The following is a 13,968-nucleotide window of genomic DNA, read 5'->3' as shown; positions in this document are numbered from 1 at the left end:
ACTTTGCTAAAATATAATCAAGATTTACTCACTAAACAGGTTAATAATCTAATGATGGGGATTTCCTTCTGTATGCCTTCTCTTATTGGTTGACGAACAAAGCTGTTCCAGACAATGGACAGGCTGGTTGTAGGCAGGTAGGAAAAATAGGCGGGGCAACCAGACTAGGAGAATGCTGGGAAGAGGAATGCAGAGGGTGAGTCTCAAGAGAGACACAGTGTAGCTGCCGAGAAAAAAAGGCTTGGGCATTACTGGGGAAACCAAGATGGTAGCCTGGATTAGTGATGCAGAAGACACCAATTCACCATGAACACTGACTTACAAACTGGGAAGGGAGATTAAGAAGGAAGCACTTATGTATCAGATCCTGTAATTCCAGGTTTGAGGAACAAGTGTACATGCAGCTGTGCACATGCAGCATATGGGCATGCATGTGGTGGTCAGAAAATAGCCTCAGGTGTTGGTCCTCAGCACCTTCTATCTTTTGTTTATGAAAGGGTCTATCCTTGGCTCAGAACTTCACCAAATGGGCTACCTGGCTGGCCAGTGAGCTTCCAGAATCCCACTTGTCTTTGCTTTACTAGCATGTACTACTCCACACATGCTTTCCACATGGGTTTTATAGGCCAAAATTCAGACCCTCAGACTTGCATGGCAAGTATTTCACCTACTGAGTCATTTCCCCAGCTTTGCAATTCTCTCAAGAGCTATACCACCCTCCCAGGTATCGAGGATGGTAATACTAAGGGATTCTCTCTCCTTACCTAGTTTCTCATCCTGCCTCTAAACTACTCTAACCTTTCTTCTTTTTTTCTTTATTAGAGCTTGAACTCAGGGCTTGTGTAAACCAAGCAAGTGCTCTACCATCGAGCTATACAGGTGTCCATAGTCCTTTATTTTAAGACAGGTCTAAGTTGCCCAGATTGACCTTAAACTTGCAATCCTCCTGCCTCAGTCTTCTAAGATGCCAGGATTACAAGCTTATGCCACCATATCTAACTCAGGAAAGTATTTTATTTTATTTTTTGCTCCCTGGCACCAAGCAGAGTATGGCACATGCCTTTTAAATTTATTTATTTATTTATATTTTATGCATGCTCTGCATGAGTGCTCTGTATGTATGCCTACATGCCAGAAGAGGGAATCATATCCTATTACAGACTGTTATGAGCCACCAACTGGTTGTTAGGAATTGAACTCAGGACTCCAGAAGAACAGACAGTGCTCTTAATACCTGAGCCATCTCTCTAGCCTCAGGAAAGTATTTTAAAGTATTCTGTTTTAAGCAAATAAATATAGCATTTAATACACTATCAAATGGCATGAAGGTGTGGCTTTTAAGGCCAGACATACATAAATAAGGTCCTGGGTTCCATCTATAACAAACAAGCGAGCAAGCAAACAAAGCAAGCAAATAAGCAAACCATCATTAATTACCTTAACGGTAAAGGCGTGGAAACTGGCTGTGATAATATTAATGCATCATGGACTGATAGCTTAAACAAACAAAAAGATAAATTAGTCAAATCAATTTTATAGTCTCAATATTTAGGTAAGGGCAAAACAGAAAATTGCTTACTATGCAGAAAGATATATAATTTTAAGCACACTGATGTAGATGATAGCTGTAATTATTCAGAGATAGTTTTGCTAGCTCTTAAAATTGCTGGCTGAGTTTTGACCTAGTTAATGGGTTAAATATGGGTAGATAAAAATTTGGAATGGTTTTTGTTTTGTTTTTTGAGACATGGTTGCCCTGTGTAACAGCCCTGGCTGTCCTGTTAACTCACTCTGTAGACCAGGCTGGCCTCAAATTCACAGAGATCTGCTTGCCTATACCTCCCAAGTGCTGGGATTAAAGATATGCACCACCACCATCTGGTAGAATAATTTTTTATAGGAACCTCAAACTTATTCATTCAATTTGTAGTTGTTTAGTACCAATTAATACTTGATGAACTGAAATGCATTCAAAACCAACAGTGTCTGACTTAATCCTACAATAGACTGTAGATGATATCTCAGAAGAAATATTAAATGGATTGCTTCATTAGACTAGTGCTATTCAGTGTCAGTTTGTAAAATGCTCTGATTCAGGAAGAGACAGTAAATGCAGAAACCTAAATAGTTAGCAACTTTCACAGCAACTTAATCTCATTCCCATAGCCAAGCAGTAAGTTTGTGGAATCTTGCTTTTATTGCCCCTACATAGTATCACAAGCAGCGTACCTACCAAGGCCTGTCACTACCTAGGCCTAAGAAAGAAGAGATTGTCCAGCACAGTCTGAAAGCACTGTTTAAATTCTTTTAATTGTTACCCCCAAATAATTTTAAGTACTCAGTATTTAAATATTAAAATACTAAATATTACCAGTTACTCTAAAGTAAGAACATGACCATAACATAATTCTGGCATTTATATTATTAAATTTAGTTATGCAAAGGCCATACATGGACCAACGAAAACATGTAACTTACAATGCCATGAAAAATCTCAAGTCATATACTCACTCCAATTCTATTTACTGGGGTCTAAAAACCGATTACTAAATAATGGGAGAGCCAGAACTTCATACACACATACTACTTCGTCTCAAAAAAAGAACTTGTCACAAACTAACATGAAGACTCTTTTCTCATTACCTGTACAAGGATTCGTGGTCTTTGTGGTGAAGGAAAGGGGATGTTTTGCATAAAATGTGAGATGTGCCTAGAAAAGATCGTGAAATGAATACCATAATTACTTTCCTTAAATGTAACATAGATTTTAGCAAACCTTTCATTCCACTATATATCATCCCAATGGAAAACAGATTTAAAACTGAGCTAAAGAAACAAACTTTGGCCTAGCATGTGCATTCTTGTAATTCTGGTTTTTAAAAGGTGTTTAAAAGCATGAGGATTACTTCAAGTAGAAAACTACCCTGGGGTACATAGTTAGTTCTAGTCCAGTTTGCACTGCAGAGTGAGACCATGTCTAATAAAACCAAACCAAACCACTATTTTCATCAAGAAAACAATAACATAAAAGTAGCTCTCATAAAGTAAAGAAGTCAATTTGGGGACTGCAGAGATTGCTCAGCAGCTAAGAACAACTACACTCTTCAGAGAGTCCAAGTTCAGTTCATAGTCATCTGATGGCTCACAACCACCTGTAACTCCAGTTTCAGGAGGTCCAATGCCCATCTTCTGGCTTCTTCCACAGGCAACCACATACATGTGGTACGTACATACATGTGTGTACCACATGTATGTACATGCACATACACAAATAAAAATACATCTTTTTTTCTTTTTTTTTTAAGATATTTGTGCCCGGTGGTGGTGGTGCACTTCTTTAATCCAAGCACTTAGGAGGCAAAGGAAGGCAGACCTCTGAGTTCAAGGCCAGTCTAGTCTACAGACCAAGTTCTAGGATGGCCAGGGCTACACAGAGAAACCCTGTCTCGAAAACAAACAAACAAACAAAAAATTATTTTCATAGCTCCAGTTATCAGTGACAATATAAGGAAGTATAAATAAGGAATTTAAACCTAGACTTATTACTAGAACTTTAGACAAACCACCTAAATGCTGTTTTTCTACTTAGAAACAAAGTTTCTCCAGAGTTTTATGATCTTAGGAGAGACAAAATGTAGAATTTACCTTAACAGAAGAACAATGATCAATCACATCATTGACCTCTTGAGTCTATTGCACAAATCATAGAATCTTCATGCTAACTTGTCGCCAGTTAAATTTTACCTCAATCTAATTAATCTGACAACCAAAAGTTAAATGTAAAACTATAAACCAACTTGCATTCTGGGAAGGTGGAAGCCCTATTTTTTATACAGAATTTTGATATTTTGATGACTTTACACAAAGTTCTTGACCCTTCTTGCTTTGTTACTAAAGTCTATTATTATATACAATAATAAACAATAGCCATGTCCCACTAGAAACCAGAACAGTTTATAAACAATAGGGTTGGAGCCAGAGGGATGGCTCAGCAGGTAAAGGTGTCTGCTACCAAGCCTAACAACTTGAGTCTGATCACCCAGAGCCCACATGGTAGAAGGAGAGAATTGTCATCTACAAGTTATCCTCTGACCTCTACTAGTGTGCCTTGATGGTATGTGTACAGTAAGTTTTCATTTATTCATTTATTTTGATTTATTTATGTCTAGGAGTATTCTGTATATGTGTGTACACGACATGTGGACGTCAGAAGATGGTACTAGATATTCTGGATCTAGAGTTTGTCGACAGCTGTGAGCTCTCATGAGGGTGCTGGAAATCAAACCCAAGTCTTCTGTAAGAACAAGTGCTCTTACCTGCTGAGCCATCCTCCAGCCTTACTAAATAAAATTAAAAATGACAGGATGGAGGCTGTGTACATCTATAAAGTCCCTGAATTCAGAAACAAAAGGCTCAGGAGTTTGCAGGCAATCTGGGCTACAAGGGGAACCCTGTCTATCTGAAAAAAACACAGACTTTATTCATGGCTCCACATCCATTTTTCTTGACTATAAAACATTTCTATGACAAAGAGAATTATAGGACATCCTGCCTCTCGCTAAAACCAAAATCACAGTTAACCTCAGTTGATTTACCTTTCTAATTTCCATATTAGTTTAGAGATGAACATTCATTATACCTAAGCCTTTTACTGGCCACTTACACGAAGCACATGTGCACATTCATTGTCTTGGTTTCTGAAGAAGGAATAGGAGCATACACATCTATACAAGTTATTTCCTCACCTGCATTCTCAAAACAGCCATAAGGCCATGTTTACCAAGACTTCAGTTTCAAGTTCATGACAATGACTCAGGTGAAGAAGGAACAAGAGAAAACAGGGTGACTATCATTCTCCTTCCCTTTCAACTCTGCCGCTAAGTCAGACACAATGAAATGAGCATTACATGTCTATTTTTAGACATGACACCTCATCATTATACATACTTTTCAATGGGAAGAGGATGTGGTCCAGACACAGAAACTTTGTAGATAAACATAAGAAATTTCTTAAAAGCATCAAAAAAAGGCCAGTGCGAAAGCAAACAAATGCACTTGTTTGAATTGATAGGTTTGGAGACCACTTTTCTCTCCACAGGGGTCAACAGGCCCAGCTGCATAAGTTGTTTCTCTGTTAGACGTTCTCGAGGGTAAGGTTCATAAAATTGGATGGCAGCTCCATAAACCTAAAAAGAATTGTTGAAAGATTTGAGATTGTTTTTGAAAATTCCTCTTTTTCTATATATTTTACTTTTTATATTTCATGCTGGAGATTAAACTCCAAACCTCAAGCATCCTAGACAAACTCTCTACTAGTACATCTTAATGTCCAATGCTCTTTTTCCCTTTAAACAAATTATTTTCTGGGATTACATACCAAATAAATCAGTATCTCATGCCAAACTCAACCAGATTTTGATGCAAATCCATCTAGATCCCCATACAAACTGTGAATATATATTTAAGCATATATTTTTTACCAAAAGAAAAAAAGAATAGGAAAGGAGGGAGGAAGGGAAGGGAGGGAGAGAAAAGAAGAAAGGGCAACTTCATGTAACTGGGGTGGCTTAGCAGCAAAGCATTTCTGACATCTGAGTACAAATCGCAGATTCCATAGTAGGAGAGAACTAACTCCTGAGAGTTGTCCTCTGACCTTTACAAACATGTGCACACATGTGTTCCTACATTCTCACATGCATTTAAAAAGAGGAGGGACTTTTTTTAACTTGTTACACTCACTTTTATCTGCTCCTTACTCTATAGAGTACTCTAATGACCTCACTCAACTCATACTTGCTTGTATGACAATTTTTTTTAGAACATGGGATATACAGAAACATAAAACTGACCACATTTGTCGTTTTTTTGTATATATATTTATGAGAAGGTGCATGTGCACACATATCAATCCACACCCACTTGACAAGGTCTCTGTTGTTTGCCACTGGATGTGCCCAGCTAGCTGGCCTATGAGCTTCAGGGACTCTCCTGTCTCTACCTCCCATCCTGCCACTGAACACTAGAGTTAGTGACACAAGCTACCTTATCTGACTTTTACATAGATTCTAGGGATTCAAATTTGGGTCCTCATACCTACATGGCAAGCACTTTATGCACCAAGCCATCTTCTGGGTCCACATGATTATTTTTCTCTTAAGATAAGGTCTTCCTGTGTAACCCTGCCTGCTCTGAAGCTTCCTATGTAGATTAGGTTGGCCTTGAACTCACAGAGATTCATCTGTTTCTGCCAACTGAATGTTGGGATTAAAGGTATGGGACACCCATCTCTGGACATCTTAACCATTATTAAGTATACAATTCAGTAGCACTATTCATTACAATCACGTGTAACCATCACCCCTATCCACTTTTTCAATCATGAAAGAGAAGATCTATACCCCTTAAACAATAACTTCCCATTTCTCCCACCTCTAATCCAAATTATTGTTAGCTTCTATTCTACTCTGTCTCAATGAAATTGCCTGTTCTAATGTAATGATACCTACTATATGTTGAATCAGTGTTTATTCTTTTTGTGTCTTGCTTATTTTACTTAGCAAGTTTTCAAAGTTCATCCATGTTACTGGATGTATTTGAGTTTTGTCTTTTTTATTTATGTGATTTTTTTGTTTGGTTGTTTTTTTTTTTTTTTTTTTTTTTGGTTTTTCAAGATGGGGCTTCTCTGTATAGCTTTGGAGCCTGTCATGGAACTTGCTCAATAGATCAGGCTGACCTCAAACTCACAGAGATCCACCTGTCTCTGCCTCCTGAGTGCTGGAATTAAAGGCATGTGCTACCACTGCCTGTAGGAGATAGTCCTTCTGTAGCACTGACCACGCCCATTGGGGGGTGGAGCGATGGGCGGAGGTGACCTGAGGAAGGAGGTCGGAGGGGGCCAGGAAGGCGCTCTCTCTTTCTGGCTTGACTCGGACAGGAGAGGATCGGGTTGAATTTCCTGGTGTTCATCTGTCTAGGTTGTAAGTTATTTCTCCCTGAATAAACATCTATTCGGCCTATTTGTTTATCCTGATCCTTATTTACCGCAATATCTGGTGTCAGAAGTGGGATTTACCTGGGTTTTGCCCCCAGGCGGGTATATAAAAATCTATTTCTCTCTACTATCTAGTATTCCTGAAGTCCCAAATTTTGTAAACCAATGCTGACTTTGGAGTTGGATTTGGCTTTCCTTCTCTAAATTCAAACATGTTGTTAAGATTAAATTCATGGTTTCTGCCTTAAATCAAGAAGCCAATTGGTGTAAGGCAGAAAAAAACAAAATCTGGGGACTCATATCTTATACAATTTTCTCTCTAAAATCCTAATTTTCTCACATACTTTTAATGCTTATTGTTGTCTTTCCCTAATACATACCTTAAAACTTGAAAATTTTACTTTAATATTGATGTGTAACTTTTCCACAAGGAATAATAACGATTCCTAACAGCAGTCTTTAAACTTTCCGAAAAAAAGATGGGGCCCCACATCATCATTTCCACTTGACTCAACCTGATGCATCGGAACTACAAACATCACCCTAAAACCGGTTTGAGACTGTTTTGCTCGAGACAACTCATAACTAGCTAACTATAATGGTGCACCTTTTTATTACACCCTGGCCAGTTTCAAATAGAACTACAGTCAAAAATTTTCTGCCACACAGTGATTAACTACATATGTCACAGCCAGTTCTGTTGAAAAATTTGGTTGCTAAAAATTTTCCTCCTACAAGATCCATTGGAGCAATCATTGTCCCATTTCAGCAGAAAGTAATCTTAATATGACTACGCCCCCTTTCCCTACCCTTGGAATTTTGGGATAATAGTCATCGTCTTTGGGTTGGTTTTAGTTATTTGGGATTGGGTGATGCTTACACTCGGGTTTATCTTTTAGACAGGAATAGGGAATGGTTGGTAAAGGTATGGTTTAGATGGGATATAGGTAGATTAGCCTATTTTCTTGAGAATTTGAGTAAGAATGAGATAGTATTTTACAGCTTACATTGTTGTGTATTCTTATGTGGTAAGCTATGTAAAATTAAGTTCATATTTTGTTATATTGTGTTAAATGTTTCCACTTATAATATTTTATGCACATTATTTTTTACCATATTCTATGTATGTATACTTTTCCTGTATTCAAGACATTTTGTATATTGATACAATTTGGGATATTTATCTTGCTGCCCTTTATAGTTCTACCTCTTGTCTTGACACTTATACTCTACCTCTATTTTAGGGATTTACATGTAGGTATATGTAAATAGTTATATTGTTTAAGTATTTGTTCCTGCTTTACTCAGGAAAGTTTTAATCAGTCTTTTTAGCTAAGTTCCCGAGTATTACAGATTATCTTCACTCACATTTCCTGTACCTATGAGATTAGTCAGATATAGATGCTTAATCTTCAATCACTTCATAGACATGCAGAACATGGCATTTAAATGTTTTAATATTAGTACTCCATTGACATGAGACACTGTTGCTCCTGACAGCACCGTGCACTTTCCCAAAAATATGTTGGACACTGTTGTTGCTCCTGCCGGAGTTCAATCTCGCCTCAGCTAATGGCCTGTTGGGCATAGAATTGCCCCCACCTTGACCACTGATTTGGACATGCAGTCCTATGTGCTTGCAGGAGACAAATATAGAAGACTGCTTGACCTTGCCAAGTCAGGGTAAGACAGCCATTCTATTTCCCTGCTGTTGTTGTGGTCTGTCAAGTTCTCTTGACCTTAGCCAAATCTGGGTGTACCAACGTCGCTGTGAGACCTAGGGTGACTGTTCAGGTGGCTTGCTGTTTCTGTCCTTGCTGCACCTTTTGGAAGTTGTCCATCCGCATTTCCTGTCTACTCTAGTATTGTTATTTTCCTTCTCAGGTCTTGATGAGGTTGAAGATTAAACTATCACAACTATTATTCTCTCTTCCTAGTTAGATATATTAGGTACTAGACTTACGTTTTCCAGCTTAGGACAACTCTATTGTAAACTCCATTATGCCCTCACCCTAGGACTAGATATGTAGGTCATTTTGTTCTCGATTTTCCTTTTCTTAGAGCACACTTGTTATTCACTGTTTTGTATATAGTTTTGTATTAAGCCTAAATCTTTTCTTTAGACTAAAAGGGGAATTGTAGGAGATAGTCCTTCTGTAGCACTGACCACGCCCATTGGGGGGTGGAGCGATGGGCGGAGGTGACCTGAGGAAGGAGGTCGGAGGGGGCCAGGAAGGCGCTCTCTCTTTCTGGCGTGACTCGGACGTGACTTGGCGTGAATTTCCTGGTGTCCATCTGTCTAGGTTGTAAGTTATTTCTCCCTGAATAAACATCTATTCGGCCTATTTGTTTATCCTGATCCTTATTTACCGCAATAACTGCCCAGCTTTAGTTTAGTTTTTTTGTTTTTGTTTTTGTTTTGTTTTTTTCAGGACAAGGTTTCTCTGTTACTTTGGAGGCTACCCTGGAACTACCTCTTGTAGACCAGGCTAGTCTTGAACTCACAGAGGTCTGTCTGCCTCTGCCTCCCAAGTGCTGGGATTAAAGGTGAGCACCACCACTGCCCGGCAGTTTTACCTTTTTTTTAAAGCTGAGTAGTATTCTATTGTATATAAACACCAAATTCTACTTTTCTTTCACTCATAAGTGGACACTTGGGCTTTCTGATAATACTGTAATAATACTGGCATCCAACTTCTTTCTGAGCCCTAGGTTCCATTCTGTGCATATAGACCATAGAATGAAACTACTTCATCAAGTAATTAATTCTGTTTTCCTTTCAAAGGAGCTGCCAATCCTTCTGTCCACAGAAGCGGGGTTCAAGGTTTCTATTTTCTCTATATCCTCAACAATACTGATTTTCGCTGTTACAACAGACAACTTAATAGATGTAAAATGCTACTTTACCACAACTTTGTGTCTTCAAACTGCATGAAGCCGAGCATCTCTTACAAGCTTACTGGCCATTTACATGTCTTTAGAGAGATGTGTATTTAAGTCTGTATAGAGGTTTAAACAAGAACAGTCCTATAGGCTCATAGTTCTGAATGCTTAGTCATCAGGGAATGGATTAAGATTAGGAGGTGTTGCCTTATTGAAGAAGTGTGTCACTGGGAATTGGCTTTGAAGTTTCAAAAGCCCAAGCCAGGCAAGTGTCATTCTTCTGTAGCCTGAGGATCAGGATATAGAACTCTCAGTTACTTCTCCATTACCATGTCTGTCTGCATGCCACCATGCTCCCCCACATGATGATAATATACTAAACCTCTAAAACTTTAAGTCAGCCCCAATTAAATGCTTTCTTTTATGAGAGTTGCCATGGCCATGGTGTCTCTTTACAGCAACAGAACACTAAGTCTGTGATAACTAATCTTGGTTACCAACTTGACACAACTAAGAGGTCTGGAACATCAATTGAAGAACTATTACCATATTGGCCTATGACCATGTCTATGAGGCATTTTCTTCATTGCAAATTCATGTCTCAGGGCCCTGCCCACTGTGGGCAGTACCATCCCTATAAAAGTAAGCCTGGGCTATTTTAAAAAGTAGCTGAAAATGAGCTGGTGAGACAGTAAACCATTTTTCTCCATGGTCTCTTCTGGTTCAGTTCCTGCCCTGACTCCCCTCTATGATGGACTATGACTTAGAAGTGTAAAATGAAATAAATAAACCCTTTCCTCCACTAGATGCTATTGGTCATGGTGTTTATCACAGCAACTGTGTACTCCTTTAATTCCAACACTCAGGAGGCAGAGACAAGCAGATGGTCCACAGAGAGTTCCAGAACAGCCAGGGCTGTTAGAGAAACCCCGTTCAAAACAAACAAACCAAAACCAAACCAACAAACAAACAAACAACAACAATAACAAAAAAAAAAAAAAAACCACCAAATTAAGCCAAAGTCCTTTGGTCCATTTTTAAATTGGGATGACCAAGAATTTGTTGTTAGTATCTTTACATACTCTAGATATATGGATATAAAACAGAACACTTTTTGCCTACCATGCAAAGGTCCAAGTTCAGTCCCCATCAGGAAAAATAAAAACCTTTTAAGATACGTATTTTGCAAATATTTTCTCCCTTCTTGTCAGTTGTTTCCTCCACTCTCTTAAATTGTTGGGTGTTTTGTCTGTTGGGTCTCATGAGCCCTGGCTGGCTTCACACTTGAGATGCTAGTTTTCCAAATGCTAGGACAAGAGATTAGGGGACATCTCTGTGGAGTCAGTTCTCTCCATCTACCTTATATGGGCCTTGGGGGGGGGGGAGCTAGTGCCTTTACCTGCTAGGACTGTCTGGCCAGTCCTCTAAGAACATTTTTCAGTCCTTAAGCCTGAGGTAGAATCTGTGTTTTTTAGTATGTGGCTGGTTGCTTGTCTGGTGGTGTGAATACAACTCAAGGCGAATGATGATGGGAGAGGTCATTCTGTATGTTTCTCATACTGGTTAATAATAAAGCACTGTTGGCCAATAGGAAAGGAAGATAGGAGGGACTAGGAGACAAGGAGGAAATAGGAAGTAGTAAGGAGGAGTCAAGATGGAGAGTCTGGAGAAAGCAGTATGCCGCCGGCTCCCCAGTAAGAGAAATACATAGATCAGCAGAAATGGGTTAATAATTAAGATAGAGCTAACCGATAAGAAAGTAGTAACCGGCCAACAGTATAATATCTAATACAGAGTCTCTGTGTATTATTTGGGGCTGGCACGGCAGCGGGACAAGACCAGCGGCGGCAGGCGGAAAAACCATACTTATTACACAACTACAGTTGAATTTCACATGGTCTAATCCCTACCTGTTTGTCAGTCACATCTAAACTATTTTGTTGTTGTTTTGTTTTCTTCTTCATTTTTGTTTTGTTTTGTTTTTGTTTTTTGAGACAGAGTTTATCTGTGTAACAGTCTTGGCTGTCCTGGACTTGCTTTGTAGACCAGCCTGGCCTTAACTCTCAGACATCTGCCTGCCTTACCCCATATCCCCAAGTGCTAAGACTACAGGTGTGTGTCACCACCACCACCAGGCTCACATCTAAACTCTCTTTATTTTCCTTTTCTCTCCAGGTATTTGAAGTTATGGGTCCCTATGTGGCCTGAATTATCTGCTATTCCTTAGCCTCCCAGTGAAGCACCTGCAGCAGGTTAAGAACCTTGTTCTATGTTAGGTAACTATTTTTCACCTCAATCCATTACAACAATCCTAATCAAATTTATCAATAATAGCCTCACAGTGGTGGCTTACACCTTTGATCCCAGCACTCAGGAGACAGAGCCAGGCAGATCTCTTTAAGTTCAAGGCCAGCCTGGTCTATAGAACAAGTTCCAAGACAGGCTCCAAAGCTACACAGAAAAACCCTGTCTCAAAAAAACAAAACCAAAACAAAACAAAAAGATTACCAATAATAATCTAGTTGAAATACTTTTAGTGTTTAATTCCTTTTTTCTCTCTGTAACAAAATAATACAGTTGATAAAATATTTAATCCTTTGGTTGTGTTTGACAGGAAACACTTCTCTTGATTTTGCTGACTTCTTTCTTTCCCACACTAAATCCAATTCTGCCCATCATTTAAATACTGCCATTTCTCAAGCTTCTTGTCTAACTCTACTTAGAAAATTTCAGTCTCTGTTTGAGCTATAACCATCTGACTTGCAGAGCACTAATCTTTACTTCTGTCTGGCCTCTTCCCAGAACTCAATTCCTATTTCCAGGTGACTTGGCAACATCTCTATCTAGACAGACACCACAAGCCGTTATTATCAAAAGTGAATAAGGGCTGTATAAGGCACTGAGCTCAGATCCCCAGCATTCAAGTAAGTGCTGGGCACTAAAAACACGGTCTTCTGTCTTTGCTAGTCTACCCTTTTGGGATGTATTTATTGAACCTTTTATGTTATATTATTGTATGTGCTTTTTGTTTGTATCTTTGTTTAAAAGAGGGTCTCACTGGGTAGCCCTCAGGACTAGAACCAGACTCACCTCAAATTCAGCAATCCACCTGCCTCCCAAGTACTGAAGTTAAAGGTATGTGCTACCATGCCAAGCTATCTGCTAAATTTTAAGTTTTTCATGTTTTATCCTTTCCTGTGTTATATTTTAGAATATCTACCTTTCTCTTCATTAATTCTCCCTTTGGATATTTACTTATGTATGCTGAAACCATTCACTGAATGCTGGACATGGTGGAACATGCCTATAATTCAACACAAAGGAATGAAGCAAGAAGATTCAGGTAAATAAGGTTGGCCTAAGCTACATAGATACCCTGTCTCAAAAAAAAAGAAAAAAAAATCAAAGTTATCGAATTTTAATTGTATTTATTTATAACTTTTAATTTTAAAGATCATATTTCTAGTTTCTAGTCATCTGGCTTTTTTTCTTTTTGTTTGTTAATTTTGTTTGTTTGTTTTGAGGCAGGATCTCTCTATGTAGTTCTGGCTATCCTGGAACTTGCTCTGTAGACCAGGCTGGCCTCAAACTCAACAGATCTCTCTCAGCCTGCCTCTCTGCTTCCCAAGTGCTGGCATAAGAGGCACGTGCCACCACACCCAGCTAAATTACTTATTTAATTCATAATGGCTTTAATATTTTTCTTCAACCATTTCAATGCCTTGAAGCTCTCATCCAGTTGTTTAACATAATCCTGATTCTTTCCAAGGTACCTATGTCTTTCAATCGTTACCATGATCTCATTTTGAACCTGCGATTGGGGGGTACCTCTCTTAAAACACTTTATTTTGATACATAAGATTCAGAGATATTAACATGTAATATAAAAACAGGCTTCATGTTGACTTTTGAAACATTTTATAAATTATTATTTTTAAAAACTTGGAAATAAATAAAAAATGTCACACACTAAAATTAACCAGCCCCAAAGTCTGCCAATTCTAACTGTATTCAAGTTAACTGAGCTGTACAGACTTCGAGTCTGGTTGCTTTTGACATCTTACAATGGGTGTTCCTGTATAAATGCAATGTCT

At 38.6% G+C, this 13,968-nt stretch overlaps 1 protein-coding gene across 1 annotated transcript in view; it reads right to left on the bottom strand.

Annotated features, from left to right (window-relative positions):
- Dennd4c (DENN domain containing 4C) overlaps positions 1–13,968 on the bottom strand; it is a 96,442-nt gene that overhangs the window by 57,220 nt on the left and 25,254 nt on the right. The window contains exons 6-8 of the mRNA XM_051188146.1: positions 4,948–5,186; positions 2,644–2,710; positions 1,438–1,496 (exon numbers count right to left, since the gene is read on the bottom strand). Of these exons, the coding sequence (XP_051044103.1) occupies positions 1,438–1,496; positions 2,644–2,710; positions 4,948–5,186 (365 nt within the window). The remainder of the gene's footprint in view (positions 1–1,437; positions 1,497–2,643; positions 2,711–4,947; positions 5,187–13,968) is intronic.

The sequence above is a fragment of the Phodopus roborovskii genome, unplaced genomic scaffold (genome assembly GCF_943737965.1).
Source record: "Phodopus roborovskii unplaced genomic scaffold, PHOROB, whole genome shotgun sequence".
In the NCBI taxonomy this organism is placed as follows: domain Eukaryota; kingdom Metazoa; phylum Chordata; class Mammalia; order Rodentia; family Cricetidae; genus Phodopus; species Phodopus roborovskii.
Note: the sequence above shows the minus strand (reverse complement) of the source record. Positions and strands in the feature narration are given on the sequence as shown.